Source organism: Centrocercus urophasianus, unplaced genomic scaffold (genome assembly GCF_019232065.1).
Source record: "Centrocercus urophasianus isolate 14NV4802_14NV808 unplaced genomic scaffold, USGS_Curo_1.0 seq_11, whole genome shotgun sequence".
Lineage (NCBI taxonomy): Eukaryota > Metazoa > Chordata > Aves > Galliformes > Phasianidae > Centrocercus > Centrocercus urophasianus.
The window spans coordinates 85,850,877-85,872,437 of NW_024884253.1; the positions used below are offsets into that span (position 1 = coordinate 85,850,877).

Sequence of the window (21,561 nt, forward strand, 5' to 3'; positions counted from 1 at the left end):
AAAATCTGCTGTTTCTCAACTGATTTGTTGCCATCTTTTTCCCAGAAAGACAAAGTCTTCCCAGATGAGTCAGACTTAATAATGAATTGAGGACCAAAACAAGAACACATTTATACCCCAGCACAGCTCATTCTATTTACATCATATTTTTCTGAAATTTAAATGCTAAATTTTTTATGGTAAAAATGGCACAAGGCTCTGTTTTCTAGTCTGCTATGTTTGGAGTTCAAAAACTAATATGTGAGTTGTCTTCCTACTGACTATAGAAAAAGATATTTATATGAAATAAATACATATTTTTGAAAAGATTTATAATCAGAGGAGCTTTTCCCTTCTGTTAACCTTGATAAATGATAGCAAGCTTTGTGAGTATATGCTTCTCTCAATAGCTACTCTCATTAGTCTTTAAATATTGATATCTGGCCAATGAGGATTTCCACGGACTTGAATCTCCAGTTTTGTAAAGGCTATCTAACCAGATTGATTATCTAGAGTATCAAATCATAAAATCTTTATGCATGATCAAACTGTGCTCTGGCAACACAGAAGGGCCAGAAAGCCTGACAAGAAATGTTCCTTGCAGGCAAAGATTGCATTGTAACAGACATAATACGTTAGTAGAAGTAGAGAACAATTTACACTACTGTCTTATTTTGCACTTATCCCTTCTGAAAGCCTGGTCATCTGTAAGATTTTGGCAGCCACAACGTAGGCACCTCAGCTTTTACATATGGGATTTCTCTAGAAAAGGGAGAAAGATTTTGTCTTCTTTGTAGTATTTCTGAGTCCCTCCAATCCCACTGCCCACCATCTATAAGCTCAACAAACAACCACTGTGGTGTTTGTGATCCTTGTCTTTTTGACAGCTCTGAATAGACCTGGCTCTGCATCTGGTGACAAACTAAGCACAGCCCAGAGACACAGCAACAAGGGAAAGCATGAATCCTGTTAAGATTCCTTCTACAGTCAATACAGTGCAGAGACTGGAACAGAACAGAAGCTGGATGGCCAGATCTGCTGAAGGCAGAAGGGGAGATCATGTTGGTTGCAATCTGCTCTTTGGCCACCAGATTCCACTGTCCTGCCCGTGACTGTGACAGCCACATCTCTGAACTGTGCTCCTAGGGTCACACCTTGGAAAGCAGGGGTGGTAAGAAAAGCCCAGATATGAGGGGGAAGCAGTGTGTTATCGTGCTGACATAGATGATATACAATCAAAACATGACAAATCATAATGAAAATTGATGTGACAGTGTTAATAGAACTTCTCCAATCAATACAAAGGCTGGAGCTTCATGAGCTCTTGGAGCAGGTGGTATCTCATTTCCCTTTTCTCAAGGCACTTGCCTGGTCATCCCTATCTCCAAGCTATCTTCTTCTTTGTACTGGAACAAAATTAAAAAAATCTGTGTGGCAGGAAAACCAGAAAAAAACAGATCAAGAAACTGGTCCAAGTTAAGACTGACCCAGGCCAAACAGTAGTTAGCTTTAACTCAGATCAGTTCCCCAGCCACCATCAAAGGGAAGGGTGGGACATGGACAGAAACAAATGGTAAGTGAAAGACAGGACTGCTGCTTCTGATGGCAGTGACAGCCTTTGCCATCTTAGCTTCTGTATGTAACTGCAGCCTGAGAGTAGGAGTTCTTAAGGTCAGTGCTAAAGGCTCAATCAACTATGAATGATGTAGAAATGTGAAGACAGAAGTTGGACTCAGTTAACTATGTGGGTCCTTTCCAATCTGGAATATTCTATGATTCTAGGATTTTAGACCTCTTGTCCCATACCCAGGTTCATGCAACTCCAAGAGGTACCTAACTTAGACAGCACTGGACAAAACAGAATGCTGGAAGTCAGAAAAAATGAATTCCCTGCATGTTTTCATTAGCATCATGCTCTATTAGGAACCAGCATCCAATAGGATAGGCAGAAGATAAGTCCCACAGGGATAGTTCTGTCCCACTGTGGAAACCACAGACTATTGCTAAACTTTTTTCTACTATATCTAAAAGAAATGGGATTCTGAAGCCTTTAAATGTGGGAATAACATTCAAGAATTATCTGAAAGTATTATTATTTGTTGTAAATACTTCTGCTGCTTCCAACACGTACATCTCACAGTAACACTCCCATGATGACAAAGTACAGTTTTTTGGACAAGCTGCTAGGTATTGGAGAAGACCAGGCTGTACTGTCAAAATAATTGGAACAAACAAACAAAGTTAACTGATGCTGTATTCGCACGTTGAGAAGTGAAAGTCTGCAAACATGGATTTATTAAATAAAAAAAAGGAAGTGGAGTAAAGAATTGCCTCTTCACCCAACACAGAACAATCTAATTGTAGTCTGAACACAAACCTTAAAAGAATTGTTGGTATAACAAGTGTTCATGAAATATTAGGGAAGTCTGAAAGTTAATAAGAAGGAAAAAAAAGGATCTCTGTTTCCAAAAATAGGAAAGGCTGTACCCATCATGCAGCAGATAATAGGAGTTAGGAAGGAAATTTGTAATATTGCAAATGTTACAATTACAAAATACGGCAGTATGCAGTATAACTTTGTACAACTCTGTACCGTTGTAAAACAAAAGGCTGTTTGTTGACTTTCTGGTTAATAAATTATAAATCTAAGTATTTTGCCAAAACCTGTGAATAGTCAGTTCCAAAAGTCAGCACATCATTATGAGAAACAGCCTCAGTGCATAGACTTTTAGGCAAGCATTCAAAAAAGTAAATACAGCACGAGGTTTATCTGATCTGGATAAACGTGAAAAAGAAATGGAACAAACCTGGATTGAATTAAGACATTCCGCTTGTATAACTTTTCTATATCAAGCCCACAAGTTAAAGAAACATAAAGGACACCCTGTGTGCATAGAGATGCAAATCTTCAAGTTACAAAAAAGGCAGAGCTCTAACAAGGTAGTCTTGCTCATGTAATAGGAGGCAATTTCAAACTGGATTCACGAAGGGAACGTAACATCATCACTGAAGTGTCTACCTGTGGTCTCTGACCCAAGGAAGAAGCCAGTTCCCCCAGCCATTGATTCTTTCCCTCACACTCTGCCAGCTGCACAACTTCACTGCCAGAGAGCTTCTAAACTTCCGCAGATGCCTGAGCCTGCTTTGAGAACAAATCACTTAAAAGAAGGAAAAGGAAAAGGATGTTTCAGCCTTAGGGGCTGATCTGGTCAAGAGACTAGGATTTCAGACTTTGCTTCACTGAAGAAAACTGGAGAAAACTCTCCGAGATGTAACTGACACAGATTACAAACAGAATGCCCTATCGTAGCATTCTAGGGGGGTAGCATTCTTTTGCCCAGAGAGGTTGTGAATGCCCCCCTGCAAGCATTCAAGGCCAGGCTGGATGGGACTTTGAGCAACCTTGTCTAATGAGAGGTGTCCCTGCTTATAGCAGGGGGGTGGAACTAAATGATCACAAAGGTACCTTCTAATCCAAAGCATTTTATGATTCTATGATTCTGCATGCATATTGGTGTTATGCATAAAGCAGGAAAGTAATGTTAACCTGAATAAATTGTGCCAGGTGCATGCTTTAAGCACTGGATGTAAGGTGGCTGAAACATCCTTTTCTTTTTCCTTCTTTTAAGTGATTTGTTCTCAAAGCAGGCTCAGGCATCTGGATTTGTTCCAGGTGTTTTAAGGTGAAAAAGCAAATAAGCAAATGACTAAAACAGAGCAGGAAAATTCTTTCTAAACTAATTCTGCATATAGAAACAGCCAGTGTCTTCTCTGTAAAAGACCTGTTTCCTAGGACGGCCAAGTGTGGTGTAGCACTTTCAGGTGTCTTCTGACCATACTGATCCACTAGCACCAGTGCCACTAGAACTTCTACTGGCTTCCACCTAGAAAGCTGTAAGTTATTTGCTCTTTGAGTAGAAAACCTTGAGCATTAAAATAGACAAAAATGAACAAAGCATAGAGTGCCTTTATTATAGATGTGATCTCAAACGTTTTTTGAACTCAGTTCTCCAGAAGATAAGAATATGTGAAGTTCAGGAACTGCAAGGATAGCAGTTCAACAGAATTCTCCAAAGACCAGTAGCTGAGGCAAGGAAATCTCCTCTGGTGCAAAGTCTCTTCGTGTACAGTTGTTTAGGCCAGATTGTAAGAAGAATATTGTACAGCTTTTTGGAATACAGTTGTATCAGTTATTCAAAGATTAAAAAAATGTTCAGAATGAAAATAAAAGCAGAAGACTTAAAAGGATATGATGGCTTGAGATCAGGTTCCGGGTTGCTTTTTTGTTTCCAATGGCACTTGATCCTCCTGAACAAGATATCAAATGATTGTTTCATATGGAGACAGTTATAGGAGGCAACAGTGGACATAAACAGCATATGTAAAATTAGATTGCATTCACAAAAAGGATTGAAGCACTCTGGCTGCAGGATCAAGTCCAGGGACAGGTGGTCAGTGCCTCAATGTGCAGATGGAGAGCAGGGTAAAGCTCCAAAAGCTGCATCAAAAGATGCGTGACCAGCAGGTCGAGGGAGGTGATCCTGCCCCTCTGCTGTGCTCTGAGGCCTCACCTGGACTGCTGTGTCCACGTGTGGAGTCCTCAGTACTGCAGAGACATGGACCTGTTGGAGTGTGTCCAGATCACAAGGTGATCCATGGGATGGAACTCCTCTCCTACGAGGAGGACAGGCTGAGAGAGCTGGGGCTCTTCAGCCGGGAGAAGAGAAGGCTGCCAGGTGACCTGATAGCGGCCTTACAGTGTCTAACTATTTCCACACTCCTCCAAAACAGAAAGAGGCCCTTGCACCTCTAAGGATTCCATGATTTTTTGAAATCTTGTGCTCTGCATCACATTCTCAGTGAGTGAAATCTGCAAGATTTGCTCTTATCTCACAAAATGAAAGACAGAAAATTGCAATAGAGGGCTTAAACGTCTGGCAAGATATTTGTCCTCCAATCCTGCAGTACCCAGTTGTATAAATTTACCTTGTGATCACTAGTCTCTAGAAAGTCAAGAGAATGTTTCTCTCTTTCCATGATATGGGCATAGCCTCCTTCCATCTCAAGCAAGTACTGAGAGTTGAAATTCCTCACTAGAATCCTGTGCATTCCAAAACTGTGCTGACATACAAATTTTATAATGCATGTATTATTCTGTTATGTCTTCTTAATTGCTGTTCTGCAAATAAAAATGATGTTTTTAGAAGTCTGTAGATGTACATGGCAGGCTTTTCTAACATAAATGCTTGAGTACATGTAAAAAAAGAGACTTTCTTATCAAATACCAGAAGACTCTAACGAGGTTGCTAGCAATAAAAAATAAAAGAAACATTAACCCTTAAAAACTCATAAAACAAAACAACATTTATGTATTACATAGCTTTTTTGGTAACTGGGATTATCTTAAGCTGTAAAGTTGCTACAAAAGAAAGCTCTGAAATTTTCCCATTATATTTACTTCTACACTCAAAACCATGCTTCTCTTACCTCTGAAATAGGAAATCTTTAAATGATAAAGCTTCTCTCTATGCCCTCTATAGTTAGGTGTTTTGTTTGTACTCTTGAAACCACTGAAATAGGAGGGAAGGATCACTGGTATAAAAAGACTGCTTATTTCTGTTTTTTACAGCAATGCTCCATATCAAAGTGGATGCCTTTTGAAAAATAAGGGATAATGATCCTGAAAGTGTTTCCAGAAATCATGCATTAAATACATTCAGTAACTAGAATGCTTATTGCTCATTTCACTCCTAAATTCTCAGAATTCTCAGATCACCTTCCTAGTATAAATTATAGAGTAAGAAAGGCAGCTTATTTTGTTTAGTTTCATTTCTCTGTTTTGTTTTGTCTTCTTTTTTTTTTTCAACTTGGTCACTGTCCAAACAAACATCATTATAAACCCTACAATTTTTACAAGTGGAAACATTGTTAAGGAGTTTGCCCAATTTTTAGGCAATTACTTTGCAAGGGTTCTTTTTATTTAATTGGTTGGATGTTTAACTGAGTAAATGGAAATTCCTCTAAGAGAAAACAAGGGTCTAATGACATAATGCGTGTTCAAAAATCGAAGAATCGTATTAGATTATTTCTAGCAATGTCTCAAATTCATAGTCCCCTGCACAAATCAGAATCTGCCATTTCTTCATCGCAACTACATCATGTTTATTCTCAAATTACTCTTCAGAAGAAATGGATATATATTATTATCTGGGAGAGCAGGCATGTCTATACTTCAGATTGTCCAGAATTTCCAATTCTGAGAGCCAGTTTTTCAAATGTTAAACTAGCTGAGAAAGAACACAAGGAAATGCAAGCTAACTTTAAATGTTCTGTCAGGCTTTCCTTTGGAACAAAGCCTTGGAATTGGGTCAGGGATAGCTTTAATACAATTTTTCTGAAACCACATGTCAGTAAAATATTCTGAACATCATAGCTTGTGCTTGCTTACTAGAGATTCACTAGCACTTGATAGCTACAACTTCAGAAGACGTCATCCTAAAATGGCAATCGTGAGTGGAGGGAGCAAAACAGAGGGTAGGATGACAGCCAGTGCTGGAAAAGAGTAAACCTTAGGCTGTACAGGGATCTGCTTGCAAGGATCCCATGGGAAATTGCCCCAAAGAGAACAGCTATCCTGTTCAACAGAACCTGCTGCTTTTCAGGGATGATCTCCTCAAAGATCAAGATTGATCCACCCCAATCAGTGTGAAAGCACACAAAGACAGCAAGAGCCTGGCATGGATGTATGAGTAGCTCCAGATGAATTCATACAGGAAGAAAGCATATGCAGAATGGAAGCAGAGACAGATGGCTGAAAAGCAATGAGATGGAGATGATGTCCAAGCACACATGGATGGGGTTAGAAAGGCCAGAGGTCACCTGGAGTTGAATCTAGAGAGAGATGTAAGGGGCAACAAGAAGAGCTTCCTTAACTACATGAATAACAGAAGGAAGATGAAGGAAAATGTGCCCACTGCTGTGTGTGGCAAGAGATTTGGTGACAAAGTACATGGAAGAGGCTGAGGCACTGGATACCTTCCTTGCCTCAGACTTCAATGGTAAGATTTGCCTTCAGGAATCTCAAACTCGTAAGAGACCAGCACAAGACTGGATCAAGGAGGATTTACACTACATTAGAGAAAGATGAAGTTATGGAGCATTTGAACAAACTAGATATACACGAGTTCATGCTGAGGGAGCTGGTCAAAACTGCTGCGAGGCCACTTGATAATCCTTGAAAAGTCATGGCTACTGGGAGATGTTCCTGACAATCGGAAGGAAGCGAGTGTCAGTTCAGTCTTCAAAGAGAGCAAAAAGGAAGATCAGCCAATTGCAGACTTCTCAGCCTCATCCTAACACTTGAGAAGTCAATGGATCAAATTATCCTGAATATGCGTACGGACAAAAAGGAAGGACAGAAAGATGTTTAGGAGTAGTCAGCATGGATTTATGAGGAGGAAGTCAGGCTTGATCAACCTGTTAGTCTTCTAGAGTGAGATGATTGTTGTGGTGAATGAGGGGAGAAGGAGAAATGTTGTGTATCTTGGCTTCACTAAGGCTCCATAACATCATCACAGAAAAGCAGATTAAATACGGGCTATCTAAGTGAAGGTAGGCTGAGAACTGGATGAACTGACAGAGCCAGAGAGTTGTCATAAGCAGCACAAAGTCCATCTGGAGGCTAATCATTAGTGGTGAATGGTAGGGTTCTGGGGCCCAGAGTTCAACAACCTGATTAATGGCCTGGACGATGGACTACTTTCGGTGACAGCAGGATCCATGCATCACACCACATACCCCTCCACTCTCAGTGCTGTTTCTGGATGTCCGTTTGCTGTCACGCAAATTATGCTCCAGATGTGTGATCTTGAGCATGTTCTCTCTTCTCTTCTTTCTCAATTATTCCCTGCCTGGCTGTGATCATGAGTTTAAGGAAAAGCACAATGGTTTTATCATACAATTACAGTTCTGCCGCTTGCATGTATAAATAGTTATGCAGTCATTAATTACAGGAACATTATTGCTACACAAATCTTTACTTGTCTGTCTTACTTTACTAAGGTCTGCAGGGTGGGCAGATCTTGTGGTAAGCAGCGATTCAACATTTTGTGTCCTCATAATTCTCTCATGCGCAGGCCATGTGCATTTATTTGCTTCTTCTTCTTATATAAACATTTTAAAAAGATTTTAAGTCAGGAACTTTTTTTCAGTCTTCATTTCTACACTGTCCAGAACCTTATTTATGGGAGAGGACATGTTTGAATCCAAGTCCCCAGGGCAGCTTTTTACCACTTAAACATGGAGGCAAATTTTAATCTCTGTTGTTGCTTACATTACCTGCAACAACAGTTAGAATCCCAAAGAAAGCAAACTGTATGACACACATCTATCCATTTTAGGACGAATGCAGCCATTTACCTAAATCATCCTGTGTAGAGAAAATTGTATAGCATTTCACAGGTAAAAACAATGTAAACATTCACAAGGTAAGGCATGTAACAGCTGCACAGTTGTAATTAGACTATCCCCAAATCCATTGTGTTCTGCAGGACATTTTCTCTGTACAGTGTATCTGAATGATGACATTCCAGTAGTCAGCAATTTGTTTTTGGCTCTGCAAGAAGCTTGTCTTATGTAGCTCTCTGTATAGTCCTACGTTTATTCTATTCACTCTTCCTTAGATTCTGTCCACTAGTTCTCATAAGTCAATTAATTACATGTTTAATAGGTCCCCCTGAAAACTGAAATTTTTGCCACACAATTGTGTATAAAAATAAAAATAACATTGAAATTAAAATGCACATATTCTCTTTCTGCACAATCCAGCTCATGGTCAGCAAAGTGGCTTTGAGATGAGCCCTGTAATTTTCTTCCAGTTTCTCCACCAGTTCTATCACAGTTTCAGCACAACTCTACTCGTATAGAAGATAGGGACAGACTATCTTCCCATTCACATCTGACAGTCCCCATCTCTTGGCCATCGAGGTGGGTTCGTATTTCTGGAATAAGACTGGTTACACAGCACTGCTACCTGGCAGAGTTTCTTCTCCTGACAGGGTAAGGACTTATTTCCTATTTTTTCATATGTACAAATAGAGGATGCATTCGTAGGTTTATTACAGCTCACTTAAAGAGCCCTAATTTTCCCTTTTGAGTATAGCAGGGTTTTGCTTGTTTCTTGAAAACCTTTAACCTTTCTGATGCACCAAAAAAGACCATTTTCCTTCACAGTTCCAATGGAAGAAACAACTTACTGGTTAATAGTTTAGCTCTACTTTTGTTTCAGCCTCTGGAGTTATTACTTTCAGAGTAACAAGCTATGGGAAGCTTTGATCACGAAAGAAAGGTTGCATGAAACTGAATTCTGAACTGTACCGTGTCTCAGCCTGGTCACAGCCTCTTTTTCTCTCTCTGCTAACTATTCTTAATTGCTGTTTTGGGAAGTCTACTCACTTCTATTATATCAATACGGCTCTATTTATTTTTTAGTCTTTCTCTGTTCTTTCACCTTGAAAGTCTTTTTTAAGGACTCTTTTATTTTTTTGCTGTTGTCATTTTGTTGTGTTCGTACTCTGCTTCCTTCTTCCTTAGTGGTTCTCTTTCATTCTGATGTAATGGCAAAGCCCATATTTCTTCTGTTCATCTTGCCAGCATCCTTGAATACTTTCTCCCCCTCACCTCCTTTTATTTTCCTATCTTTTTCTTTTTTTTTTTTCTATTTTATTTTTCTTTTATTTCCTTTTTCTCTGTCCACGTTGATTCCTAGATGTCTGTTTTCCTACATTTCTCCTTCCTGAAGAGTCCTCATTAGTCCTCCCACAGCTGCCCATGGTTTCTGTTCTTTCCTGATACTGCCATTCTCTTTCCTCTAGGATAAGCAAAAGCAACGTAACGTTACATTTCTGCACATGGAAAATAATCTCTTCTTTTAGCTATAAGCAAATGCATGCATATTTTCCTACATGTGGACTTTTCCATCCTCACTTCCCTGCTGTCCTGACTCAACATCTGCCCAGCTTTGATCCTTGGATGTGCCCCCATTCAGCAGGTCCTGGCATGCAGTTCCTCTGCCTGATGACGACAGACAGCACGACAGATGAAAACCATGGAAGACAACCTGAAAGAAAACTGAAGAGGGGTTTGTGGTTGAAGTTTGTGCTACCTGTGCTGAGGAAAACAAGACTACGAAAGGGACTGCAGGTGTAGAGTGCCAAGGGTGAGAAGTAACCCTCTCATCCTGGAAATGGTATACCTAACTGGGGAGAGAGCATGAAGGAAGTGGCATTTTTCTGCTTTGTCTTGCTGCTCCAAAGGACTTTGATGATTTCATAGGTTTGGGTCTAATAGCTTTGGAGTAAATGAATGAAGGGGAGGAAGTTGAACAGTGTGACTGGAATGGAAGAATTCTGCAGTATGGGGAGATTTGTGTTTCTCTCCCTTCTGTCGAGGCTTAGGGACACACCTGCCGTTGTGCCTGCCACTGCCAAGGCATGTTGAGCACATCTACTCACTGTGCAAGGGCATGACGCTAGGCATTGCTGGCTGGCTCCTGTAGGGCATTCCACAACTGCAGAACTGCTGATTTATCTAAGATTTTAGGCAATGCTACAGTGCCGCAGAATGACATGAATTTTTTCAGCCAAGGCCTGCTTCTGCCAGGGCTAGAATGACCACAGTGAAGACCTGGAAAGACTTTCAGACATAGAAAGTCTTGGATGAACAGATCACACTTGTATTATCCCCAGAAGAAATCTTCCTTATCTACCTGAAAACCTCCAATACTCCTGGGTAGCCTCCTCACTTTGACATCTATTAGTCCCCTGATAGCTAGACTACAAGTAGTGTCACTAAAAGAAGTCTATTACCTTCTGAGATAAAGCAGATTTTTCTGAACACGTTTTATTATTCTTCTTTTGCTCTGGATTTTCTCCAGAATTCATCTTTCCTAATGTGCAGTGCCAGAAATCGTTTGCAGCAGCTCAATCAAGGCCTCTCCAGAGCCAAATGGAGCAGAATTTCCTCCTTTGACATTAAACTTGCCCAGAATGAATCGTATAATAGAATCATGGAATCACAGAATGGCCTGGGTTGAAAAGGACCACAGTGCTCATCCCCCTGCTATGTGCAGGTCACCAACCAGCAGCCCAGGCTGCCCAGAGCCACATCCAGCCTGGCCTTGAATGCCTGCAGGGATGGGGCATCCACAGCCTCCTTGGGCAACCTGTTCCAGCGCCTCACCACCCTCTGTGTGAAAAACCTCCTCCTAATATCTAACCTAAACCTCCCCTGTCTCAGTTTAAAACCATTCCTGTTGTCCTATCACTGTCCACCCTCGCAAACAGCCTTTCCTCCTCCTGAGACATGCCTTTTTCCTACATGCGGCAGCATCACACCGTTGGAGCAGGGGTCAGAGCAGGACCCATAGGCAGGAGCACCTTGCTCATGTAATTGCTAGTGATGGAAACGGGGGATTAAGGGAAAGGATCTCGTTCTGCCCAGTTCTGCAGTCATCCCAGATCGGCAGCACATCTGTTAGGAGCACTGGTGGTGGGGTAGCAGAGAGGGGAATGAAACCTGGCACAGTGGGGTGCAGCTGGGGGGTGCTGCAGATGCAGGGCAGAACAGGGCAGGGCAGCGCGAGGGCATTTAGCAAGCTAAGGAAGCACTGAAGCCAAGGAGCTGCGAGTAAGCTAAGACTGCCAGGAAGGGGCAACAGCCCTTGTACTTCTTGGAGTTAACACAGAGCAGAAAGGAAGGGAATAACTTCCAATACTTCCGCGCCTCCCAGAGCTTGAAGACCTGCCGACAGCAAGCATTTAACAGCTTCCCCTAGAAACCTCATCTCCAGAAGCCGGCGAATTTCTGAGCAAACAATAGCGAGCAGCGAGGCGGGCTCCTGCATACCGCCCGGGACCCCGGCTCAGCCACGCGGGAACCTCGGCCCGATGCCGCTGGTGCGGCTCAGCAGCAGGCGCGCGAGCTTCCAGCGCACCGCTGAGTCCAGCACCGGTTCCCCGTCTCGGCGCCCGGCGCGTCGTGCCCGGCATTGCCGGAGGGAGCGGGGCGGGACGCGGAGGGGGCGGGGCTTCCCTAGGCCCCGCCCCTCCAGAGAGCACGTTGCAGCGGGCGCTGCCGCAGCTGTCAGTGTCAGGAGCCGGCGAACCGGGATCCCGGCTCCTCGGAGGGGGAATCCCCAGACTCGCCCCCGCAGCCAATCCGCGCGCGGTATGCAAATCGCGGCCGCGCCGGGCGGCGGCGGGCCAGTGGGAAGGGAGAAGGGACGGCAGGAGGCGTCCGGTTGGACGGCGGGGAAGGCCGCGGTGGCCAATGGGGGGGCGGAGCGGGCGGGGCGCGCCCCGGGGGCGGAGTCATGCAAATTTAGTTTGAAAAGAGGGCGGGAAATCCGAGTTTCGCGGGAGGCCCTTGGCGCGTAACCCGTCTCCTTTCCCTTCATTCATTGTCAGCAGCCGCCGCTTCCTGGAGCCATTTTCCAGCCGGCCCCACACAGCGGGAGCGGCCCCGCTCCATCCGCCGCATCTGCCCGCCCCGCCGCCTCCGTCCCCCCCCGGCACCCCGCATCCTGCAGCCGGGGCCCCCCCGGCACCCGCCGCCCCCGGTATTTTGTGCGGGGCCCCGGCATCGAGCAGGAAAAGAGCCGGGAAGGCCGGGGGGGGGGGGGGGGGGGGGGGGGGGAGGGACGGGGGGAGGAGGCGACGCGGCCGCGGGGACAGACCCGGAGGAAAGGATGAGAAGGGGACTCCAGCCGCCGGCCCCTGCAGCGCAGCCGCCCGCACCGTCCACGGACTCCAGAGCGGCCTCCGCCGCCTTCTCGGCCCGCTTTGCCGCCGGCACCTTCATCCAGATCCGCAGCACCGGCGCGGCGACGGCGGCGCCCTGTGTTGTCTCCGCCGCCGCCGCCGCTTCCCAGACTCCCGGTGCCTTTGCCCCGGCGGCGGACGGCGTCCCGCCCGCCGGCAGCTCGCTGTACTGCACCCCTCACGGACCCGCCGGCAGGACGGCGCTGCTGCAGCCCGCTCTCGGCGGAGGCGGAGGCCGCCCCCCGGTAACGTTCCCCCGTCCCCGCGGGAGGGTGAAGGGGACGGCGGGGAGCAGCGCCGGGCGGGCCCTCTTCCTGCCGCCGGCCGGGCCCGGGGCGGGGGGCGAGGAAGGCAGAGAAGGCGCTTTGTTGTAATAAACTTTCCCGACTCCTTCCCGCCCCCCGCTCCGGGCCGTCGCGCTGCTGCCGGGTCTGATTGAAAGGAGGAGAAAAAAAAAAAGAAAAAAGAAAATAGAGATAAGAGAAAATCAGGGAGAAAAAAAAAAAAAAAAAATCCCTCCCAGCCACGTCCCGGCGCACAGAGCCCGAATCCAGCGCCGAGAGGGCTCCGTTCGGCCGGGCCCGCGCCCCCTCCCCGCGGGGCCGGGCAGGCTGGGGGGCGGGGGGCCGGGCCGCGCCGTGCCCCGCCGGTGTCTCCGCTTCACCCCCGGAGCCGCCGGTGACGTCTCGCACACGTGCGCGGAGGCCGCGGCTGTGACTGGGAGCCGGGCGGGCGGGGGGGCCGATCCGAGCGGGGGAGGGGGACGCCGCTTCCTCCTCCTGCCGCCGGCCTGGGACAGCCCGAGAGCCGGCCGGCCACCCCCGGCCCCGGCCCGCCGTCTTCTCCGCCGCCCTCGGAAATGCCCCTTCAGCAGGTCAGTGACTCGCGGGGCGGCGGCGGCGCGCCTCCGCCCCCCCCCGGGGCCCCCCCCCCCCCCCCCCGCGCCCCCCCCCCGGACGTCCCCCCCCGCCGCCCCCTCCTCCCCCGTCCCCTTCGCTCCCCCCGGCGGGGTTTCCTTTGTCCTCGCCGTTTTCGGGTGCGCGCTCGGCCCTCCCGGGCTCCGCGAAGTTGCGGAGCGGGGGGGGCGCGGGAAGCTCCGGGGTCCCCCTTCTCGCGGTGCGCATCGGACTCCCCCGTTCGGGCCGGGCTGTCACGGGGGCGGGCGGGGGCCGCGCTCGCCTCACCTGGCCGGCCCGAGCCCGCGATACCTGCCGCACGCGGCCCGGCCGCCGGCTGCCATGCGGGCCGGTGCCCGCTAGGGCCGGGCGAGGTCACCGAACGCGCTGCGCGGCGGCGTTGAGCGGCGGGTCTCGGAGCGTGGCGGCAGCGCTCACCTGTCAGCGCCTCTGCCCCGCGCCGGCCTGGGCATCGCGGGGCGCGGCTGCCGCCCTCGTCCCCAGATGCTCGTTGAGAAGTCGGCGGTGTCCCGCGCTCTCGGGCTTCCTTCGAGGCAGCTTTGTGCAGTTGTTGGATGGCGGTGGGGTTGAGGCTCACCGCATCCCACCTGAAGCTAACGAGGAGCATCCCCACTGTAGAGGATGAGCGATCCTTTGGTGCGCAGTTTGTCTGGAGTCTGACCGGTGTCAAGCAGTCTTCTTCGAGCTGTTTTGCAAATATTTGTCTTTCCTGGGTGATGGCTGGGTTCCTAGATGGTGGTGCTAAGGGCAGCAAGTGCAGTAGAGTGATTCTGGGAGAATAGACGTGCAGGCATTTTGGGAATGATGCTGAGGTTGTAGGGGACTTTTGCAATTTCACTTCAGCGAGTGCTATGAGATCCTTGAGCGTGAGTTCAGTGTATGTTTTTGGCATAAGTTTCACCTCTTCAGTGGGGATAACTCTGTTGTGGTACCTAGGCAGGTTGATTCCTCACATAAAGGTTTGGAAACAAGGTGGTGATTCTGGACTCTGTCCTCAAGAAGTTCCCACCAGCTCTGAGCAAGTGAGGTATATCTCCTCAGACCCCTGTGTTTGCTTTGGGGGAGAAGTGGGATGGAGGAGGAAAGGGGTGGTCTGGCTGGTGGTATCTCCAGCCTCAGCTTGGCACCCTCCCAGGGCGATAAGCAGCCCGCAGCTCATGCCAGGAAGCTGTGCATCCTTCTGCATCTCAACAGCTGTGCTCCTGTGAGTGCCACTCTTGGAGCTGTGCCGCTTTGCCACATGCCTGTCTTTGGGGAAGTCGTCCTGAAGCGTCGCAGTGCTCTGCATTCTTCTGCTCTGCAAAGAATGGCCAAAGCTCTTTCATCTTCCTGGCAGGGAGACAACGCAGCCTTTTAGCAGTTCTTTGACTCCCATCTCATTTTCACCAAATTTCACAGATGATTTTCTGGGACTGGGAGTCGAGGGTGTTTTCCTGGTTGTTCTTGGCTGAGCTGTTTTGGGATGTCATATACTGAGAAGAGTGAGAAGCTGCTGGGTGGTTGAGGCAGCAAACTCAGATGAGCAGCGCTGGTATAAATATAGCACTTGATTTAACTGAACTACAAGTACTGCATGGAGATCCTCAGCAGAAATTAAGGCCCTGCTATGCAAAAGACTGTAGGGATAAGTCTAAAATTTGTCCAGCACACCTGTGCTGGTTAGGGTTATGAAAATGCTCTGGCTTTGCAGATGTAACTGGACTAGAAACCTACCCAACACTTCCAAATATAAACTATGGTGTAAGTGAAAAGGAGCCAATATGGCAGGATACAGTTTAGGCTGCACAGAGGTGTTTATACTAGCAAAATAAAAAGTTTATTTTGCCAAAGTAAGCTGTTTCTCCTTCTGGGAGTTTGTTGGTTACTTTATCTATGATTGTAAGCATAACCATGCTGGAAGAGCCTTGAAAGGTAGCCTAAACCATAACAGGCAGCTTCAGCCTCATAGAGATGGCTGTCATCCTCCATCTCCCAAGCAAGGCATCTCAGTGCTGTCCCCTTCCTGGTCCTTGCTGTGTCGCTGCCTGTTGTGACAGCTCTTGGGACCAGGAGCTCACCAGACTTTGTACCAGGGGAGCTGAGGCTGTGACCCAGGCTACCTGGCCCATTCAGCATCAGGGACTTTTTCATGATTCCTGCAGAGCTAATAGAAGGTGTAACTGGGCATAACTGAGCCTCCAGCATAGGCAGTAAGAAGAACTAGGCCTTGCGAAGGTGTCAGTTGCATTCCTTGGGTTCTGGAGCAAGCCTAAGCTGCTGCCTGTGGAGGCAGGGTGAGTCCATCCAACAGGTCTGTGCTGCAGTGATGGGCAAGGGTCATGTATGCCTAGAATCATAGAAAGGACTCACAAGGATCTCTGAGCCCAGCAGCTCCATTTCCCTCCCTTCTGCCAACCCAAAGGCTCCTCAGGCTTCCTGGGGCAGCATGACTTGCCAGCTCACTGGAAAACTAGCCCTAACCAAAATACATAAATAAGTTTTCTGCTGGGCAAGCAGGTTGAACCAGCTAAGGGAGGAAGGTGTGGTAAGTGTCAGGGACCATCAAGGGAAGGAGGTGGCTGAGAAGAGGGCACTAGGGTAGAGGGAGAGCAGCAGGATTATTGGCACCATACTGTTTTTAAATGTAAGAAAAACATTTTTTTTGCTCAGAGTGTGGTGGAGTACAGATTGCCCAGAGAGGTTGTGGATACCCCATCTCTGGAGGTGTTCAAGGCCAGGTTGGATGGGGCCTTGGGCAGCCTGAGCTAAGGGTGGCAGCCCTGCCCACAATAAGGGGTTTGGAACTAGATGGTCTTTAAGGTCCATTTCAACACAAACCATTCTGTCATTCTATGATTTTGATGGCAGCTCCTCATGAGAATGTGGCCTGTGTGAGAGAAATTCATGTTTGATGAGGTGTCCCCACCACGCTGTTGCTGGTGTTGGTTCATCTCTTGATGTGAGAAAGTCACTACCATTTGCAAATCACGGTGTTTAAAAATGGAGCTACCCTAAATGAAAGCTGCTCAAAATGTTTCTAATTCAAATAGTGGAGAATTTCTTACTGTCTTTGGGTTATAAAGATAAGCCTTTAAGAAGAGGCCCATTTTCTTAGCCATGAGAAAATGTTTAAATTGAGACACCACCCACATGTTAAGTCCTTTTTAAAAGGGGCTAAATCCTCTTAACAAGAATATCTTTAGAGAACTTCTGTGGCCTTTAGATGACATGAGCTCTGGAGAGGCTGGTTCGGCATACTTCAGAAGGGGGCGGGAGGATTTACATTTCCAAACTGAATACTTAGCACCTCTCTCCCTTTCTGGTGGTTTAGAAAGCACCTCTTCCTGCCTCCTTCTCAGCAAGTCACAGCTGGAATGGGAGAATGAGGGGGGTAATACCTAATCTTCTACATGTTGGTTATAGGAGTGGGCTTAATAGGACATAAATGCTGAAGAATGATTTGAGGCATGGGAGAAAAACTTGGACGTGGCATAAAGGAAGTGGGCAGTTAATTAATTAGTAGCTGGTCTTTATTTTGTGGGAATAAGAAGCTTTGTCTGTCAAGAAGGGGTAGGCATTTTCGTATTCAGACCTATTCTCATATTACTTTGGTTGATAGTTTCTATTAATGAATGCTAGTTTGGGGCCTTTGCTTTTGGAATAAAATGCATTTAAATCAAACAAACTCCCATAAATCTTCTCCGGGGACAAACTGCCTCTGAGCCCAAGGAGGTACCACATGGTCCTTTGGCACAGCTGTGTGAGGAGTGTTCAAAGAGGAATAAATCCTAGTTGCCCTAGGTGTGCCTGCGAGCATCTAGAGGAAAGCAGACATCCAACCAAAACTGTACAGGAATAGCTGGTAGCTTGTTGTGCTTGTTGATGGTGGATTCACCCTCTAGAAGGGTTCGGCTGTGTCGGTGTGGCTTGGTCTGCACCAGAGCTACTGAAGTACGGTAGGTTTATTTCCCCACAGTAATAAGGACTTCTAGCAGGTTCCATGAGCAGCTGAGCCTCTCTAAATGCTTTAGTTTTTCCAGAAGAAGCAGTCTTGCTTTTCCCTCCTTGTCATCCCTGTGGCCTTTCCTTGCTCTATCACTGGCCTGGCAGTGCCCTTTCCTCTTCTCTGTTCTTGGGAGCATCCAGTTGCTCCTTTGGGTTGGTGCTTTGCCGTTTTACTGGGGTAAAATAGCTGGCTCTGATGGACATTAAGTCTGCCCTAAGGTAGATATTAGGAACGTGTGACCCAAGATGGATTGAATGAGATGAAGGAAAGAAGCTGAGCTTTCCCTTTTGGTGGTGTTAAGGTGTTAAATCAGTTCAGTGGTCCTTAATTTTCAGAAATCGGTATTTTCTGTTCTCATAATGGCTGGTCTCTTCCTTGTGCCATCAACCTGCTTGGCAGAGATCGGATATGGGTCACATTAGAGCCACTTTATTTTTCTGAGGAGGCCGCTTCAACTGATGGAACAGTTAAAGATATTTTATTTCCCTTCATCTCATCGTTGGTACTTTGGTGTTGCTGTCTACAGTTATAGTGTTTCTGTCTGTAGTTACATTCTCCCTAAGCGTTCTAGATTGTAATTTCTCCTGAAATGAAAGCCATATGTGCAAAAATAGAGGTGCCCTTTTATGAAAGAATTGCATGACTATCAACAAATCTGTCTATTAGTTATGAGTTTGTACTTGAGGACTGGTGGCTTTGGCAGAAGTTTCAAAGACATGGTGGGCAACTTGGCAGGCTTAGCAGGAGTTGGAGACCCCTTCAGAGTCAGGCTGTCTCACAGAGCCTTACCTTACCCTCTCCCTAGAGGAGTCACAGCAGGTGTGGAGTAGAGGGGGTTGGTTGTTACAGTAATTGGCTCATTTGAAAGACCAACCACTGTGTGGTGGATGGGGGGGGAAAAAAGAAAATTGAGTAGCACCTTTTCTCTTTGGAGCCCCAATCCTGTGGGGCTTGATGTGTGTGTGGGAGAAGAATTCAACTTTCCTATCCAGAGCACAAAGAGAGGAATTGGGTATGAAATGAAGATGTGAGCTTTTTCTGGTAGCAGCAGATTTTGGATATGACACCTTCTGATTTCACTTCTGGAGACGTGCACTGGGCTGATGGGTGTAGCTTTGGTGGTAGGGTTAATTTACTGTGCTGGCCTGGTTGCCCACATTGAGTTACTGTTGAAGATGCTGGAAGGCTGTCATCCAGCAGTCTGAGCACTGGCAAAACTGAGTAGTAGGCTAAATGTGTGGGCTTTGTGGATGAGCTTACTATCACAAACTGCCAGGGAGCCCTGCAGAGGAGGAGCAGTGCCAGCTTTCTTCTGTCCATCCGTCTCAGTGCCAGTGAAGAGAGGTAGGAGAGCAGCTCAGGCTTAAATCCTTGACCAGGGATTTCTGAGAAACTGCTCACTAAGGCTGGATCGTGGACCATGACTTCAGTTTGAGCAGGCTTCTTGTGGCGATGATGGTAAGTTAGATCCAGCCCTGTCTGGAGTGAGGCTTCAGTGTGTGGAAAGCTTCTCTTTCTGTAACTAAGTCTTTGGATTTTACAGTCTCTGCAAATAATCTCATTTACAACTGGCAGCACTGAGTGTGTATATGCGGTGGCAACTATCATACTTACGAATGAGTAAGTTTAACTTCAGGCTTTGTTTTGGCTGGCAGAGTTAATCACTTCCTGCATTATTTTTCAACTGCAGAACTGGGTTTGCTCCATGGGGAGAATAACCCCTCTCCCCTTTCCTGTCTCAGGGGCTATGGGGTGTGAGAGGAGGGAACCATCAGTACTTCCAGCACTGGGCTGTACCAGTGCGTGAGGTACTGCTGAAGCACTGTTTGGACTCTGTTTTAATTTCAGTTCTGTCTTCTGTTTGATGGCAGACTTGGCAAAGCTGCCCATTTTATCACATCTTTAAAAGAGCACTATTTTACTTCTGTTTTCCTCAAGTAAGTTGGTCCAAAACCGCATTTGGAAGTGCTATACCTGGCATGGATGCCTGCTGAAGTACTATGCTTTCTATTTGGATGCTGCTATTAGTTGCTGGATCTCATGGCTTGCATGGAGTTCTTAATGTCTTCTGGGCTCATCACTGAGCTGTGATAAATATTTCTGTTTGCATTCCTGTAAAGAGAGAGGATAGACTTTGACTAGGTGTTGAAGCACATACTGAAAATGGCCTGTGCCATGTGGTAGGAGTGTACTACGTCACTCAGCCTTCTTTTTATACTTTTGTATATAAATCTGAATTGTGTTGCAAAAGAACTTGCTTAATAGCATGTTTTGTGTATCCTGTCCTGCTTAGGAATATGAGCAGTTGTTGTCCTTATTACAGTGGGACTGCTAACCCAGTGTCAGTGCTGCACGTTTGTGCCCTGTGGCTTTGACACATGGTGGGCTGAAGGTTTTTGCTTAGGACTGAGCTGGGTAGAGACATGCAACACTGAAGACAGCCTTTTTAGAATCAATCAGGCACCTTTTTTTTTGCTTTTTTTTTTTCCCTTCACTGTTAGGTGGGCAAGTGTGGCTTTTGTTTATTCTATGAAGGTGTCAAGAACTCACCTCTAGAAGTAAAACCAATGCTGGCTTCTTCACTCTGTTTAAGTAGGAGATTTTAAGTAGGGGTCTTCATTTGGCCACTTTAGTTTGCTTTCAAGATTTCATCATCCTACTTGTATGTGGCTGCATCCAAGCATGGAAATGTCCTCTGTTGTAGAATCTCATGTTCAGATGCCCTGCTTAGGGCACAGAGGCCTGGAATGTGATTTTTAGGAAGATGGTGGAAGATCACTGCAGACTTTGGGCCCTTGGTACCTTGAGCTTTATATGAACAAGCCAATATGGAAAGCAGAGTCTGCTATTATTTTGGCTTTCCCTTTTATATCTTTAACATTGGAATTTTGTAGTCACATCATGTACAGATTGCGAGCCGTTAGTTGTTTTGGAAAGATCTGTGAAAACTCGTAGAAACTATGTGAACAACTATTTTTGGTAAAAATCAATTGCACTAGGAAACATGGTAACAGGAGGTGTCTGCTCAGCCTTGGCTACTGGAGCTTCAACACTGCTGCTCCTCATTTTTGGTGTGTGTGTTGGTTAATGTATGAGTAGATTCCTAAAGTACTTTTCATTAATAAACTTCTTGAAAAACTTTCTCCTTTTTTACAGTGCTGTACTGCTGGAGTTTTTTTGGTTGCTGTGGAGCAGTTGGTTCAAAGGTTCTTGCATGTTGTGTAATGTGCTGCTAGAAAGGGGCTGGAAAGAAACTCACTGGCAAACTTCCTTCCTTGTCAATTAAGGTGACAATAAAAAGTCTCTGGTTTAGAACTCAATGATGGCCATCACCGTGCAGTGCAAAGTTGAATTATAACATGTCAAGTTTATTGATGCACTCTATTAGTTCTTACCAAATGTAACTTGCTACTGCTTAGTTACATAATCTTACTGAAATTGGAGCTCAGTAACAGATATTACTTTTTCTGCACATCACTGAATCCACACTGTATGATTTTGTGATTTTTACACATCTTAAACTGCGGATGTCACTTAGAGTGAAATACATCTCAGTAGGGCAAATGTACTGCTCTCCATGTGAAATTTAAAGCTTTCAAGTTTGCCTTGCAAGTTCAGCAAAAAACTGGCATACAGGCTTGTCTATATCCCTCTTATCTAGGCTTTCATTTGAGTGGTGCCATCAGGAGAATTTCAGGTCTGAAAGTATAAATAATATTAATAATAATAACCTCTCGGCCTGGTGTTTGTATTGATGCATCACATTTTGTGGTAGGCTTGGCTTTTCAGGCACTACCACAGTGTAAATACATGAATGTGAAAATGCAAAATGATGTCTGGGCAGAAAGGGTCTTTTCTTGTG

At 46.2% G+C, this 21,561-nt stretch overlaps 1 protein-coding gene across 5 annotated transcripts in view; it reads left to right on the forward strand.

Annotated features, from left to right (window-relative positions):
• Nucleotides 1–12,724: 12,724 nt before the first annotated feature.
• E2F3 (E2F transcription factor 3) overlaps nt 12,725–21,561 on the forward strand; it is a 42,833-nt gene continuing 33,996 nt past the window's right edge. For 2 of the 5 annotated variants that reach the window (XM_042808995.1, XM_042808996.1), the window contains exon 1: nt 12,725–13,042. In XM_042808995.1, the coding sequence (XP_042664929.1) occupies nt 12,725–13,042 (318 nt within the window). Of the gene's footprint in view, nt 13,043–13,612; nt 13,672–19,105; nt 19,158–21,561 lie in introns of those variants that run through there. The other 3 variants (XM_042808997.1, XM_042808998.1, XM_042808999.1) reach the window with 2 other exon arrangements.